The 15,452-nt window shown below is 29.9% G+C and overlaps 1 protein-coding gene across 1 annotated transcript in view; it reads left to right on the top strand.

Annotated features, from left to right (window-relative positions):
• The window catches only part of LOC106691317 (facilitated trehalose transporter Tret1), a 31,156-nt gene extending 16,418 nt beyond the window's left edge, over positions 1–14,738 (top strand). Inside the window, exons 2-7 of the mRNA XM_014437050.2 lie at positions 7,120–7,448; positions 8,647–8,922; positions 11,668–11,973; positions 12,871–12,979; positions 13,186–13,351; positions 13,505–14,738. Coding sequence (XP_014292536.1) covers positions 7,120–7,448; positions 8,647–8,922; positions 11,668–11,973; positions 12,871–12,979; positions 13,186–13,351; positions 13,505–13,616 — 1,298 coding nt within the window. The 3' untranslated portion in view covers positions 13,617–14,738. The remainder of the gene's footprint in view (positions 1–7,119; positions 7,449–8,646; positions 8,923–11,667; positions 11,974–12,870; positions 12,980–13,185; positions 13,352–13,504) is intronic.
• The last annotated feature ends 714 nt before the right edge of the window (positions 14,739–15,452 follow it).

The raw sequence follows: 15,452 nt of genomic DNA, 5'->3' as shown, positions 1-15,452 counted from the left end.
GTTAGCATCCTCAGTTGATATTTGACCTCAGAAGGGGTGACTGCTCAAGGAGGTGTAATAAAGCTAATGGTCAATAGTTCTCGAGTTTTTTTTGAAAACCTACATTTCATGAAAAAGATACTGAAAAATCAGCAGTGAGTGAATTTGTTGTGGAAAAACTTTATCATAGGAACCATGAGACGTAGAGATGTCTATTAGCAATCAAATTAAAGCTAGTTTAATGTGCTATTAAAGTAGTTTATGAAGTTTTTATGTTTGCATATGAATATGAATTCTGCACATGAAATTTGGTTCGAGCAACTAAAAATCAATTATATATATGTATATATAGTTGACCGTAAAGATTTAAATATAAGTAGATGGTCAGGGTTGCAGTAAAAAAAAGAAGTACAAATAGTTTATAACTATTTTAATGTCCGACGTTTCGCTTTGCAGGGCTAAAAAGATACTGAAAATATGAGGAATAATTGCGCTCATTGAATTTTACGTTTTTTACTGAAGAATTGACGTGTATCCTATTTTGTCCCTTCAAAGGTGTTGTGATCTTGTGATCTGTAAAGATGTCCACTCAACAATGTTAACTTACTCATTATAGCATTTTCCAGAAAGAATAGATGATTTCAAACATGTTTACTATTTTCTTTATTTTTTTCCCTAGAGTCCAAAAAATCTAGGGGGGAGCCGAAGCTATTTCAGTGGTACCGCAACATCTCTGATATTTTGTTGCAGGAAAAAATAGTGAATTGGTTTACAATTGGCAAATACCGATTCAAAGAACCTAATTTTGAATGAATATTACTTTTTTTCTTGTATTTTTTAATCTTAAGGCCTACAGCTCAGTTAAAAACATTGGTTCATTGACAATATCATTTATAGACTCATTCATTGTTTTTGTTTGTTTTATTGGAAAAAGATTAGAAAATATTGAATTATATTTAAATCCAATGAAAAAAAAATTTGCTTAAACAATATAATATTTATTCTAGATTGTATTTTCTAGGAAATATTTTTATATGAAGGTGTTAAGGTGAAAAATAAAATTCCTTTAGAACATTATCAGTATTCTATATTTGTTTGGACAACGTTTCGGGTTTTCCCATCTTCAAGTGCTAATATTTCTTATAAGATCATAATATGGTTACTTAATTAAAAATTATAATACCGTATAATTTTTAATTAATACATAGGAAAAAATTCCAAAAAAGAAATGGATATACTTAACAATAAGGAATATTACTTAATAGTACTTGAAAATGGGGAAACCCGAAATGTACAAATATAAAATATTGATGATATTCTAAAGGAAAATTATTATTCACTTCAAAATCTCAATATAAAAAAAAAAAATACCTCTGCAATTCCTGCACCAAGTTTATATACTTCCTCTCTAGCAGCCGACTATATAATTTAATTTACCCACATCTTTCCCTGCTTCTGTAAGACGTGGTTGGACAAGCAGATTTTTGAGCAGCTCTATACCCTTCTATGATCATTTATTCAGCATCGGTCTTTAACCCAGCAAGATCAAAGGGTTACCGGAATATAAACAAAAGTATAAAAAAAAAAAAAAAAATAAGACATTCTAGTGTCAGGTTCCTGAGACCGACGAGTACGTCGTTCTTCCCTGTACCGCCTATGAAGCACTGAAAGCCAAGATGATGAGGGAAACAGGACTCTATGTTCCTGAGCTGATGAAGAAAGAAAAGAAGTGTATGGATGGAAGGAGGCTGTGTGCTCTACTCAATCCCTGGGTACGAGAGAATAAGCTACACCAGCAAGGCCTCAGTAGGAGAGCAAGATTTATTTTGTAGCAAGAGCAAGCTGTCTGTGCACAGCTATGTAATGTTTGTCATATGCAGCAATGAGTTGTACCCACTGCTGCGAACATCCGTACTGTCTAATAGGCAGGGTAGGGTGATAAATAAATAACATAACATTCTAGGAAAAAAAAGATGTTTATTTCCCAACATGAGTAAAATGCTAAAAGTAACACCTCTCCCAGGTTCAGGAAGCAGTGTTGGGATACGTCCAACTCGCTAGTGGAGTCCCTAAAGGGTCCATGCTATGTCCTGTACTCGATGGACACAGCTGAAACTGTTGGAGTAAAGTTATAAAAAAGCTATTGTAGTTGCATATGCCCATATATAGCCATATTATACTGTAGATAGTTCACTGTTTGCAAACAAAAAGCTCCATGGGAGGCATAGAAGGCCTCCAGCCAGGAAACTGGAGGAACTAATTTATAATATTGTTAATCCCGAGAAGATCGACTATATTATTTATTCCTTCCAGAAAAACTAGTGCTCTCTCCCCAACTTCTAAAGGATAACGAAGAGCAAGGACAGACCAGCATGACGTGTAAAGTGCCTGGGTGTCTTCCTTGACTATTTCGTCATTCCCACAAGAAAATCAAACAAGTATAAAGTATTACAGGCTAATTCACCTCAAACTTTATATCTTCAAAAGTGTGCTAAAACTTGACATTACTCTTTTATGGCTCCAACAGTTTCAGAACACACAGACTTATTGTGAACCATAGGACACGACAAAGAACTATAACTATATGCATACGATACTTGAACTTCTGATAGTGACAGAATCCACTTGAAAGAGGCATCATATTCTTTGACAGTCTCCAACACTGGGCTAATAACTATGCCTAAGAAACACCGACAAGAACGCTACAAAGATGGCAGACACACGTGAATAGCCTCAGACTAGACGAAGAAAAACTAATTGACTTACTGGGCTGAATCAGGAAGACTGGTGAGCTCCATCATCAGAAGACTGATTACTATGTTCCTAAATTCTTACAACTTCCCAGGCTTCCGATACTCCCTTCAGATGCATTCTCGATGCAGTAAAAGAGACCCCTTCTAAACCCATTGCTTATTTCTCCCCATATATCAATCTCACATTCCTTATTAGGTAAAAGAAATTTTAATACGAAATATATTTAAACAAAGATCCGTCCTATTCTATATGAATTCACAGTAATTTTTCCTAAAACGAAGAAATTAAAAAAAAAAAACATAAATAAACAGACTTGTTAATTAGTAAAATAGAATAAACATGAGTCATTATATTTTACAATTATAATCAAGAGTGTAAAACATGAATTTAGAAAAATAAATGACTGTAAGATGTTAATTTATGTTACAAACATGAAATGTTTACATCAAAAGAAACACAACCACTCAGTTCACTCAAGGAGGGACTCGACTGGTAAATTATTTTATAGCTTAATTTAGAATTAATTAAAAATGTTTATTCACGATGAACAAGTTTTTTTTATTTGCAGAACAGTTACAGGTCAATTAATAAACTAATCTTCTCATTCGACAATTCCTTGCACAAATATTTATTTGGACCCACTGATAGCGCCAGTATCATTAATTTCTTTTTTTTTAAAAAAAAAAAGTAGTTCCCTTATCGTACAAAGCTATGCTCAATTATAAATGTTGATTTTGAAATGTAAAACACCCTCGGGTAAACAATGGCGGTATCGACAATAATAACACAATATTTACAAGCCAAGCTTTTATTCATAAATATTTATTATAAAGAAATAAGCAATGCTAGACTACTTAAAAGCCCTTGGTTACGACCATCTTATCTTAGGTTTTTTTTTCTATTTTAAGTTAAGTACATATCTTCGTGTTTGTTCACAAAATATCTTTGATTATCGCAGACAATGTAGAAAATGAAAGATAATACAACGTTGAGTAGTGCTCAAGTTCTATTGCCACGATATCATCTCTTGTAATCATTATCCACGTGACCTATGAAATACGGTAAATATTTAGCTATTCATCTTAATATAACAACCGATCCAGCAGCGCTTATGTGTAGCATGCCTTTGAAGCATGATACCTTTCTTCCTCCAATCAAAAAACTGCCAAGTACATTCAGCATCAGTAAAGAATTTGGGTCAACTGGTGCTTCAAAATTTCCACTCCCTCAAATGATCTCAGGTTATCTGTTCCGTACACTCTTTGCGTTAAGTATCTAGGAAGATAGAGAAACTTTATTTAAAAAATAATTATATTTTTCGTCATCTTAGTCATCTACGTCCTGGATATCGATCCCGAGTTCCTCCATAAAGCTCCCAATCGTGTTAGGTTCGTTCTGCTAGCTATGAACCAGAGGCCTCTCATACTGAGGTCTATTTCTCCGAAACTTTCGCGGAACTTCTCCTAAAGGAAAGGATTGGAAAAAAAAATTTTGATCATTGCTCAGTCTGTTCGCATTTGCGTAACTAAGGTCGGACTGGCACGGAGGCGAATATCCAGAGACTCCTGAACAATTCACAATCATTTTCCCCTTTCCCCCCATACTTGAGATATTTCATACTAATGATGGGACACTTCTTAAAAAGTAATTTAATGCCCTCATTACTCTTAAATGCATACCCGATAATTAATGCGAATTTTACTACTTTCGTTATTTATAACTTCGTTTGACAAATTTATCCATTCCAGTCATTTTTATTATACCAACAACTATCGAAGTTTTTATCCAGCTTGTTAGCTAACAGCCAACAGGCTCCAGGGTAAAAACTTCTTATTATCTGGAAATAACAGAACCATAACCTCTCATAAAAATAATTATCTGATGAATGGTCCAAGATCTCTGGAGATTAAGGCCTTTAATGTCCCTTCCCGTGGTTGGGATTTTAGATTTTTAGGGTTAGTAATAGTACTACACAAATAGGGTTTATATAATTTATAGCTCGGGACAGAGCTGTATGGAAATAGTAAATAGGATTTTTTTATTTCTTTATTTTTTTGGAAGGTAACAATCCGTTATGTGTGATACTCAAATGGATCATCCAGACGCGAAAATCACCGCAAAATGTAGTGTGTGCATGTCTATTTAATCAATCAATTGCAAAACATTTAGGTGAAAATCAGATTCTCTACTATAGTCGATTCAAGAGATATTAATTTTTTAAGTCGCGATATCAGGCTGACTGATAAGAATATTTACAAGTGAAGCCAATGACGTCACATCTTGCAAGACACTGCACCTGTCTTCTATTATATATTATGTCTTCTAATTATCAAACAAATTGAAGGTTTATTTCACGTAATTAAAATAATTGTGTAACTTTATTCAATGAATTATGTTTTCTTTTTTGAGCCTTACAAAAAAAATTCTTAATTTATCATCAATTATTTTATAGTATTTTGGGGACCCCTCCTTTTCTCAAATGGTCCCCTTGATTGCTGCTCAATTCCAAACCCCTTACACAAATTATTATATCACTCCTTAGTTATAAGTTTTTATTTTCTCAATTACCTAAGTGTGAGAAAATTTGGCAACAGGTTGAATGTTTTTTTTTTTTTTCAATTTTGAATTCTTATTGATTTTTCACTTTTTTAGAATCCTGCTAGCCCTAAGTGTTTACTGTAAAAAAAAAAATTGTAATGCTGTCATCACTTGCTAAATACTTCTGAAGAATAAATTACAGAATTTGGCTATTATAGTGAAATATCTGTATTATAATAATTTTGTGAAAATAATCCATTAGTTAATTACACTAAAGTCTATAGATTTTGAACGTAATAAGTAATAATCACTATTTGTATTTTAGGGCCTGAATTATGAACATTTTTCTACCCCCAATCTTTAAAATCTTTAATAATTGACTTAAAATTAACTAAAATCTTTAGTTAAAAGGTACAGTTCACAAAACTAGATCCCATGGCTGGAAGGAGGGCGAATTCAAAAACTCAATTTTACGCGATGCAACAGGCCTTACCTTAGCTAAAAAGATTATTTAGGGAGTTTTTCATCTATTATGAGTGAGCAGAAGTCAACATCTGTGATCTAATTAAAGCAGTAATTAGAAAAGTATTTATAGGTTTTGAATTTTGCATCATTTCAGCTTGTTTTGTGAAAAAATATCGAAGGATCATTATGAGATACCTGTTTCAAATGTTTGAGTGTTGTTCAGCTCATATATTTCTAACCACCCCAATAATAAAGAAGAAATAATGTTATTTTGGTAACATGGTATCTGTTTAGCGTCAACAGTTTTGATTAAGCTGTTTTATGATTTTTTATTTTAAATTATTTTATGATCTATTTTCCCTTTATTTTTAAATTATCTCACTCCACTTATTGTCAGCATAATTATTTGATGAAGAATCTACCTATGATATAAATTCTATTTATAGTTTAGGAGACTCTTTATGCGTATATATAAATTTAATAGCTTAAATTGAAATACAAGAATACAACATGAGTTTTACATTAAAGGACTTAAGGCGGAATATAATCAAATCCAAAGTATAATTTGAGAATGAAACTCAAAACAACTAATGTCATCAATTATCACTTGTACTTGCTATGAAAACAGGAGATTATCAATAACTTATGCTCTTAATGCACAGGTTTATTTCTGTTTACTAATGCAATTATAACTTGTATTTCTTAATAAATCTTCTTCATTCAAATAAATTTGAAGATGAGTTTGAGCTATCTCGTCATAAATTTATTATTTTGCTATAAATCTTCAAAACAGGTGGATATTATGAATGACGTTAGTATTCTAAGATTAGAATAAATTCTTAATAGTCTAAACATAGTAGATCCTAGATTAAATATATGTAGAAATTCATCACACGGGGTGCAGTCATTTAAGTGAACTCAATAAGTTAAACTAGCTTAACTCTCAGAAATTTAATTTATAAAAAAATTATATTAGTATTATTATAATATTGGTTATTAAAATAATATTAAGGTTTATTTATTAGTGTTTATTACTCTAATCACACTCCCCAACGAGCTTCATTTAAAATTAATTTTTCATAGAAAACTTAACTACTAAATTGCAAAAAAAGAATTAGCATAGCTAGGATTGAAAGGGACTGGTTGAAATTTGTATGAAAACGTTAACAGACTGGTAAATAACTTAATGAAAAGCATGAATTTAATAAAAATAAAATCAATATTTTTGTTTATAAAAAAAATCAATACAATTTATAAAGAAATAATTATTATAATATATAATCTTTAGGTATGTTATTAATTTTTTTTTTAATCACTTGCAAATGTAACTTGTATTATTCATTTTTATTGATATATTATTATTCTAATTGTTAAATGTTTTAGTTTATGTACTTCACATAACCACAGGCTGCGTGCTGTCATTTCCATCTCCAGTAATTCCCAAACTAAACCTGACTAAAGATGAGCAGTCACTCATCAGCTCGCTCTACTCTCTGGGTGCCACACCAGGACCCCTGGTTCTCGCCTTTGGACTTGATACCATTGGTAGAAAAGGTACCCTCTATGTTGTATGGCTTTTGTACATGAGTTCATGGGTCATGCTTTGGGCCTCTGAGAACCTGATTATTGTCTATATTGGAAGGCTTATAGCAGGGCTAGGATTTGCTGGAGCATTTGCTGGCATCTCAGTCTATATAGCAGAAATAGCTGATGTAAGTGTGCACCATCCTTTTATTGCTTAAACTAATATTTTCATTGGATGTTTTTAGTATTTATTCCATTAGAAAATATTTCTCAGAAACAGATTTAAAGTTTTATTAGTTGATTACAAATGTAGCAGTGATATGTTAATACATAGTTTCTTATACATTCCTCCAGAATATTGTAACTGAAATATTTGCAGTAATTTTCATTATTCAGTTCAGTTGTGGAGTTAATATAAATGAAACGCAACAATGTTCTTACATTTTCAGTAAATTAGTAACATATTAAACTGTGACCCTAATGCTAAAACCTGATAACTGCATTTTTTTGAACTAAAGTTTTGAGTGAATCTTCAAATTCAATGTGTTTATTATTAATGGGGAGTTTTAACCCTCTTTTTGACAACCAATGAATAAAAATAAAAAAAATTTTCTTACAACTTTTCTCTTTATTTTGGTAAAAATAAAAAGTTTTATTGAAAAGCATCCTCTCACTAATTAATTGTTCTTTCTTCTTTTCTTACTAATTAATTGTTTTTTCTCTTAATGGAAATCATTATCTCTATTTGAACCAGATCGATTTTATATATAGACAACAGGAACAATTTTTTTTTAATAAAAAATATGATAAAACATTCTTAAAACAAAATTGTGAATTTTACACAGTTTATCAATTTCAGCAGATTTCCTTGGATTTAACCTTAACTTAATTCTTATTTTAACTTTCAAACAAGAGTTTATTTTCCCAACAGTCATACTTTCTTATACTATGGTACCACCTATGTTCTTGTACAGAGTATAACATTCAAGACTATAATAATATCCAGTACAATAAATTACCAGTACACTTCTTTGATTCTCCAGATAATAAATGCATCAAACCTTAAAATTCATCCAAAACTTTACTTTACAAAAATTAATGTTTTTGGAAGGATTTAAAATTTGGGTCATGATATTTTTATGTATCTCTTTTAAATTTTGACAGTAAGTATTATTTTCAAGGCATTAACTCTTATCTTATTTGATTCTGTTCAGAAAAAAAATACTTCTATTTCTAGTCATGTTTTTCTCTTCTGAAAAATTGATTATTTTCCCACTTCTTAATAATAATTAGTTTTCAGTAATAAGTAGATTGTGTTAGTTGTAAAAGAAAATTTTATTTATTTCTTAAAAGTAAAAATTGATATGTATATATATTTTTTTTCAGAATGAGACGAGAGGACCTCTTAATTCAGTCGCACAGGTTTTTTTGGCAATTGGATTCTTGGTGGAATATTGCGTTGGACCATATGTTTCTTATCAAATTCTTGTTTTTATTTCCTTCTGTGTAACAGCATCTTTTGGAATTATATTTTTTTTTGCTCCTGAATCACCATACTTTCTGATAGCAAAAGGGAGAAAAACGGAAGCCTTCAAGGTGTTAAAAACATTACGAGGAAATTTGACTGATGAAAGTATTAATGCTGAAATAAAAGCAATTGAGGTATATATCTGATAATATTTTCTGGTGTTCAATTTTTTTGTTCTGTGTTCATTATTCTTTTGAAAAATAATGTAAGTTAATGAGGCTATAAATTTACTTATTAAGTATAAGTATTATAATGTTCCAGGTTTCCCCATTTTCAAGTACTAATATTCCTCATTATTAAATACATCTAATTCTTTGTATAAAAAAATGTTGTGTTATAAATTTTAATTAAGTGACAATATGACAAAATTTCAAAAACTAAATTGATGTACTTAGTAGTGAGAAATATTAGTACTTGAAGATGAGGAAACCCTGAAACGTTTTACAAACAAATATATAATATTGATAAGATTATAAAGGAAGTTAATTTTCACCTCAAGATCTTAACATAAAATAAAATATTCTTTTTGCTGAAAATACCTCTGCAATTCCTGCATCAGGTTTAAATAATTGCCTGAGGTATGGAATGACCTCTTCCCGCTAATGGAACCCCATAAAGATCAGACCTCTGCCTACCCACTATTCTTTTATTTATTCACATCTTTCCCTGCTTCTGTAAGACATAGTAGGGCAAGGGGATTTTTGTGTAGCTCTATACCCTTCTATGATCATTTTTACTTCATCGCTCTTTAACCCAGCAGGAGTGTCCTACTTTTTGTCCCCTAAGAGATGTCCCAGTGAGCATTTAGCTCATAGTAAAGATGTGATAATAATTAAAATGTTTAAAATTACTTTCAATATTTTGTTTTTTTAATATTTTCATTATGAATAATAAATTTAAACACTTTGTTGAAGTCGAAAAATAAATTTATTTTATAAAATTTTCGATATTAAAATTATGTTTAAAAATAAAAGTTTATATAAAACAATGAAGTAATTAAATTTTATATCAAAAACATATTCAAAAGAAAAAAAAATATTTCAATTACTTTGCAAAATTGATGTACTATAAAGGAATAAATGTTATAAAACGCATTGCAAATTGGTTTACAACTACCTACACACGACTTTTTAGTTTTTATGTTTTTCTTTCTTGAGCAAACATAGCAAAATTTTGTAGTATCTATTTCTTCCATTTGTTCCCGCTATGTTTTTGTAATCTACAAGTTTTTCATATTGAAAGTCTCAGATCGAGGGGTAAGGTCTGGCAAATCAACAGTTATTCTGCTTCGAGAGAGTAGTCTCATCATTTAAAAAAAGAAACACAAGAGGTTTCCAGGTGAGCAAAGCGTTCAAGTGAGAGAAAAAGTGTGTCACATTAGAGGTCTACTAGTGAGAGAAATGCCCAATCTTACCATCGCAAGAATAAGGCAAAACTGACTTGAGTACAGGTGGGGAGGTAAAAGGGGGAATAACATAGTAAAGGGGCAATAACAAATTCAAAGAGTTACCGGAAGATAGACAAAAGTATAAACAAAACAGATGAAATTCTAGGAAAAAAAGATGTTTATCTCCTAACACGAGCAAAATACTCAATGCTACACCCCAGGTTCAGGAAGCAGTATCCAGATACGTCCAACTCACTAGTGGAGTCTCTGAAGAGTTCATGCTATTTCCAGTACTTGATAGACACAGCTGAAACTGGAGTAAAGTTATAAAAAAGTTATTGTAGCAGCATAAGCCGATGTATAGCCATATTATACAGTAGTTCACTGTTTGCGAAAAAAAAAAAGCATACGAGGGCTGTAACCAGGAAACTGGAGAGACTAATTTGTATTATTGTTAATATTGGGAGATTATATTAATATAATAAATGATTATGCTGAAGTTAAGTTAAATTTTTTACACAATTACTACAATTTATAGATGAAGATTACAAATCAATATATGAAGATAGTTTGTCTGAAGACTGTAATGAGTCATATATCGGCAGATAGGTTGTTCCAAGTCTGCCAATAACAGTTCTAGTGGCAGCTAAAGTGGTGACCAGCAAATAGTAGAAGTGTAGCTACAGATTCTTATCTATCTATGTTAAAACTATTATCTTATGTTAAAATAGCTATGGGGAAAAATTGTGCATAATGAACCTTTAGCTTAGTGATAAATTGTTAATATGCAGAGAATTAACAGCATAAAAAAAAAGTTGTCAATAAGTTAATCGTTTTTATCTTTATTTATATTCAATAATTCTTGGGAAATTGTATGTATCCAAAGAGTCCAATTTTGTAAAATGATTTCTTTATTTGAAACAAGGATAACCTAAATTAGATAGAGTAATAAATTATATAAAAATATTTCATAAACATTGTTTAAAAGTAAATTGAGAAAACATATTTTCAAAATTCCACCATATAAAATTAAAAGATAAAGGATCTATACAGGTGCAATGACTAAATATGAGCTAGTATAAGGTTTAAACCATACTAATTCATGTGTTAAAGAAAAACTTTAGATATGAGATGTGTTCTACTGTTATTAGTAAAATATAAGAGGACAAACTGTGGTAAGTCGTTAAAGAAACCTGAAAAAGATATGCTGGAATTTATGTTAATTATCATATTTTGGCATAATTCCTTAAGAATTAAGTATATAACAAAGGGATTCGGGATGCAACTGACCATCGCTTATCAATTACACCTCTGTCACCAGAATTGGCTGTGAAAATAGTGCTACTTTATTTTAGAATGCTTGATATAAAATAGTATAAAGGAGCTCCAGAAGACTCAATGAAATAAACATAAAACAAACACATTAACAATAATAAAAAAAATAGTACTGTTAATATTTTTTTGATAACTTACAACATTATGACTTTTTTAGGACAAATTCAGCCGTGAAAATGAAAGTGGTACTGGCCTTAAAAAGCTTTTGAGTGCTCCTGTTCTGAAAGCCATGGCAGTGTCACTTTTTCTCATCATGCTCCAACAGGGAAGTGGAATAAATGCAGTTTTAGCATATGTTCAACCAATTTTTCAAAAAGCCAATCTGAGCTTGGATGACACAATTGTGCCTATGCTAGTTGGTGCAACAAATTTGATATCTTCATTACCTGTTCCTCTTCTTGTCGGAAAATTTGGAGTAAAGATAGTCTTAGTAACATGTGGAGTTGCAATGGGCATTTGTTTGGTAAGTAACAAAATTATTTGATATTAGCATCATGTAATTTTTATCATCATTATACTTTTCATAAATGACACAATTCTAGTTTTTATTTATCCTTAAGATTGAAATATGTTGAGTTTTAACTCACACATAGAATAGTTTTCATACCATAATACTTTTAATAAAATAATAATTAATGACTGATTACATCAAAAAAATTGTATTCATTTTTTCTTTAACATTTTCATTATTTGATCTAAATAATTGATGATACTAGACAGAATGGAGGAAATATTTAATATATGTTTGCTAAATTTGTATAAAAACAGAAAATATAGCAAAAAACAAAACTATAGATTATGCTGGAAATATGCCAGTATCTTCTCTCGGTACAGTTTTCACACAACAGAATTGATGGTCCTAAACTTTTGACTGGTGGTCCTAAACATAAAATTTCTTCTTTAACCATAAGAATTTGAAGATCTTGGTGAGGATCATTTCTGATGTACCATGGTGCATCAACAATTTTCCTAGGAACTTTACTTTGAAATCTTTGTATAATTTGTCTCTTCGAGTCCCTTGTTCATCCCCACAGATGGGATGATGGATTCCATTTGTCCAAATAGGTCTTGGAGCTACTTTGTATATAAACATTTTTTTATAGACAGAAATATTGGATTGTCCAGAAAGATAGTTGCACAAACCTTTCCTATTTTAATTGCCTTCCCAATCTGATCAGAAATTCTATATACTTAATGAATGGTTTGGATGTTACCAAATAAATAGCTAGTAAATTTAATTTTGTAAGGTATTTTTTAAAAACTATAACATTAAGTGCATAAAAAGTTCAAAATTGGTTACTTAAAGTTTAAATAAACTTTAAATATGAGGAATTAATGTTTTTTCAATATTATTTTCCAGAATATGTTGGGACTGTATTTCTTCCTATTGTATGGAGATTATAATGTCACTAGCATAGAATTTCTTCCAGTTGCTAGTGTAATTTTATTCAACGTATTCTTCTGTATTGGTATGTTATTATTTCCTTTATTAATAATGAACCAATTTATGTTTTGAAATAACAATTCACTTAACATGATTATCATAAATTATATAGTTTAACTGAAATTTCATTATTGATACTTAAATATATAATATTATTATGTATTTAAGTGTTAATAATCACATATTATGCTGTTTCTTGGTATATCATTATTATTATTATTCAAATAACAGGTTCTGGATCACTCACTTGGGTCGTGATAGCTGATGTTTTCCCATCATCAGTGAAGGGGACAGCCACTGCGATCTGTTCCAGCTTCAGTGCTCTGTTCGGATTTGGAGTAATAGAAGCTTTTATTTTGTTGCTAAACAGCTGGGGATTTGAAAACACATTTGTACTGTAAGTATGATAAATATAATTACAATCATCATAAAATTAGCTCTGTGAGTATTTTGTTTTTGACTACCATTAAAAAAATCTGACTGAATTGTATCAAGAGCCATCAGTTCATTTAAGAAAATATTTTCCATTCAACTTTTCTTTTTCTTCCAGATTTGGGTGTATCCTGGTTGTAGGATCTCTTGTGCAAATAATATTTGTCCCGAACACTTCAAAAATGACATTTCAGGATATTGAAAAATATTTTGATCGCAAAGCAAGTTGAATTATTGTAAAGTCCCTAATTCAACTGAAAGGTGCTCTCTAGTCTTTGACAATCTCATTGTCTACCACCCCTTTTAAACTTATATATAATTAAATTAATTACCTCTAAGCATATATGTATATTTTAAACATGTTTATATATTTATTTTGTACACATAACTTTTATATATTGGTTTTTAACATTAAAATTATTAAAGGGTTTTATTTTATTTAATAAGAACTACAATTAAATTGTAATAATGACATGTTGTTCAGTTCCTGTTAAAATTGGCTTGACTAATTTAATTTAATTGTAACTGAATCTAGTTTTTGAACAAAGAAATATAAACGAAGTTGTCATTGTTATTACAACTTTTTTAAATCTTGCTTTTGTTTAATAAGGTTTATAATAAAAATATACTTGTACAGCTATGATAAATACAGTTGATCTTTTATAACTCAAAAATTTTTATGACATTTTTTATACTCCTAAGAAAAACATTGAGACACCCTGTTGTGTGTTTTAGAGAGAGGAAGAGAGAATAATTTAAAAATAGTTTTGGAAAAACATGAGTTCTTCAAGCCAAAGCATTGACCTCAACCACTCTTATATTCAACATAGGCTAAAATTATTATAAACTTTACCTCTGCTATTTGAATTTTCACAATTGACCTACTTAAATTCAAAGTTTGAAATATGTCTTCTGGCCTTTGCTAAATGAAAAGCTCATTGTGTTTATTTTTTATTCTTAAAACATTGAAAATGATTGCTTAAAATCATTATCATTTCTATTGCTGCAACTTTTTACGAAAATACATTAATATTTTACTGTTGTAAATCAAATTTACTATGTTTAAGCCTCTTTAATTTGAATAAAAATTTTACTTCAAACAAATAAAAGCTAAACTTTTATCAATTTAAATTGCTTTTAACACAAACTCTGCATAACTCCCAGTGATTTATCATTCCTCCAGTTTTTGGTGTTGACTACATAAACATATTTTTAAATTATGACGTAACTTGATAAAAGTAAATTATTGTGTTTACAGTATGTGCATGATATAAAATACAGTTTTATATTTATTTAAATGTGTTTTTAGAGTATCTAATCTTTGGAAATTATAAATACATATTTGTTTTTTCTTTGTACCTTCTCATTTGTTCCTATGGCGATGGTGGTATCTATGACTTAAATAATTTCATTAAAATATAACATTTGTAAATTTACCTGGAGTTTATTACAGTAAAATATATCAGAGTTGGTGTTTACTCTGCCCATGTACTCATAATCTGGTAATATGTAAGAATAGAGGAAGAGTGGGGGCTGCCTATTTTAAGTTTCCATAAAATAAATATGTCATGATGAATTGGACTTTTTTAAAAATATGTCATTGGATTATATAATGTATGTTTTAATATTTATTATAATATTTTTCATTGATATTAATTTAATATATTAAGAGATGAAATGAAAAGCACTGATTTATTTGTGCACCTTTAATATAATATTTCATGTTTATAAAATATTTTCTTCTGAGAACCCTTTATGTTAATCTTAATATATTGTATATGGAATCTAAGCATTTCAATCCCTAGTGATCATCATTTATCTATTTATCACTTAATGATGTCCAGAATATGGCCACAGAAAATGGACTCCTGATGTTTTCTACTTCCTTCTCTGAATAATATCAGAAATTAGGTAATCTCAAGAAAGATAGAGTTTAAAAAAATTAAAAAGAATAAATATTTAAGTAGAAGCTATAATAAAATTAAAAATATATAAAAGAGTTGAACTTGAAAAGGAAAGCTTGTTGTACGGCGAGATGGTGACTGTGAAGGACTTCAAGGAAGCCA

This window comes from Halyomorpha halys, unplaced genomic scaffold, assembly GCF_000696795.3.
Source record: "Halyomorpha halys isolate HHAL.00 unplaced genomic scaffold, Hhal_1.1 Scaffold2238.1, whole genome shotgun sequence".
Classification (NCBI taxonomy): domain Eukaryota; kingdom Metazoa; phylum Arthropoda; class Insecta; order Hemiptera; family Pentatomidae; genus Halyomorpha; species Halyomorpha halys.
Note: the sequence above shows the minus strand (reverse complement) of the source record. Positions and strands in the feature narration are given on the sequence as shown.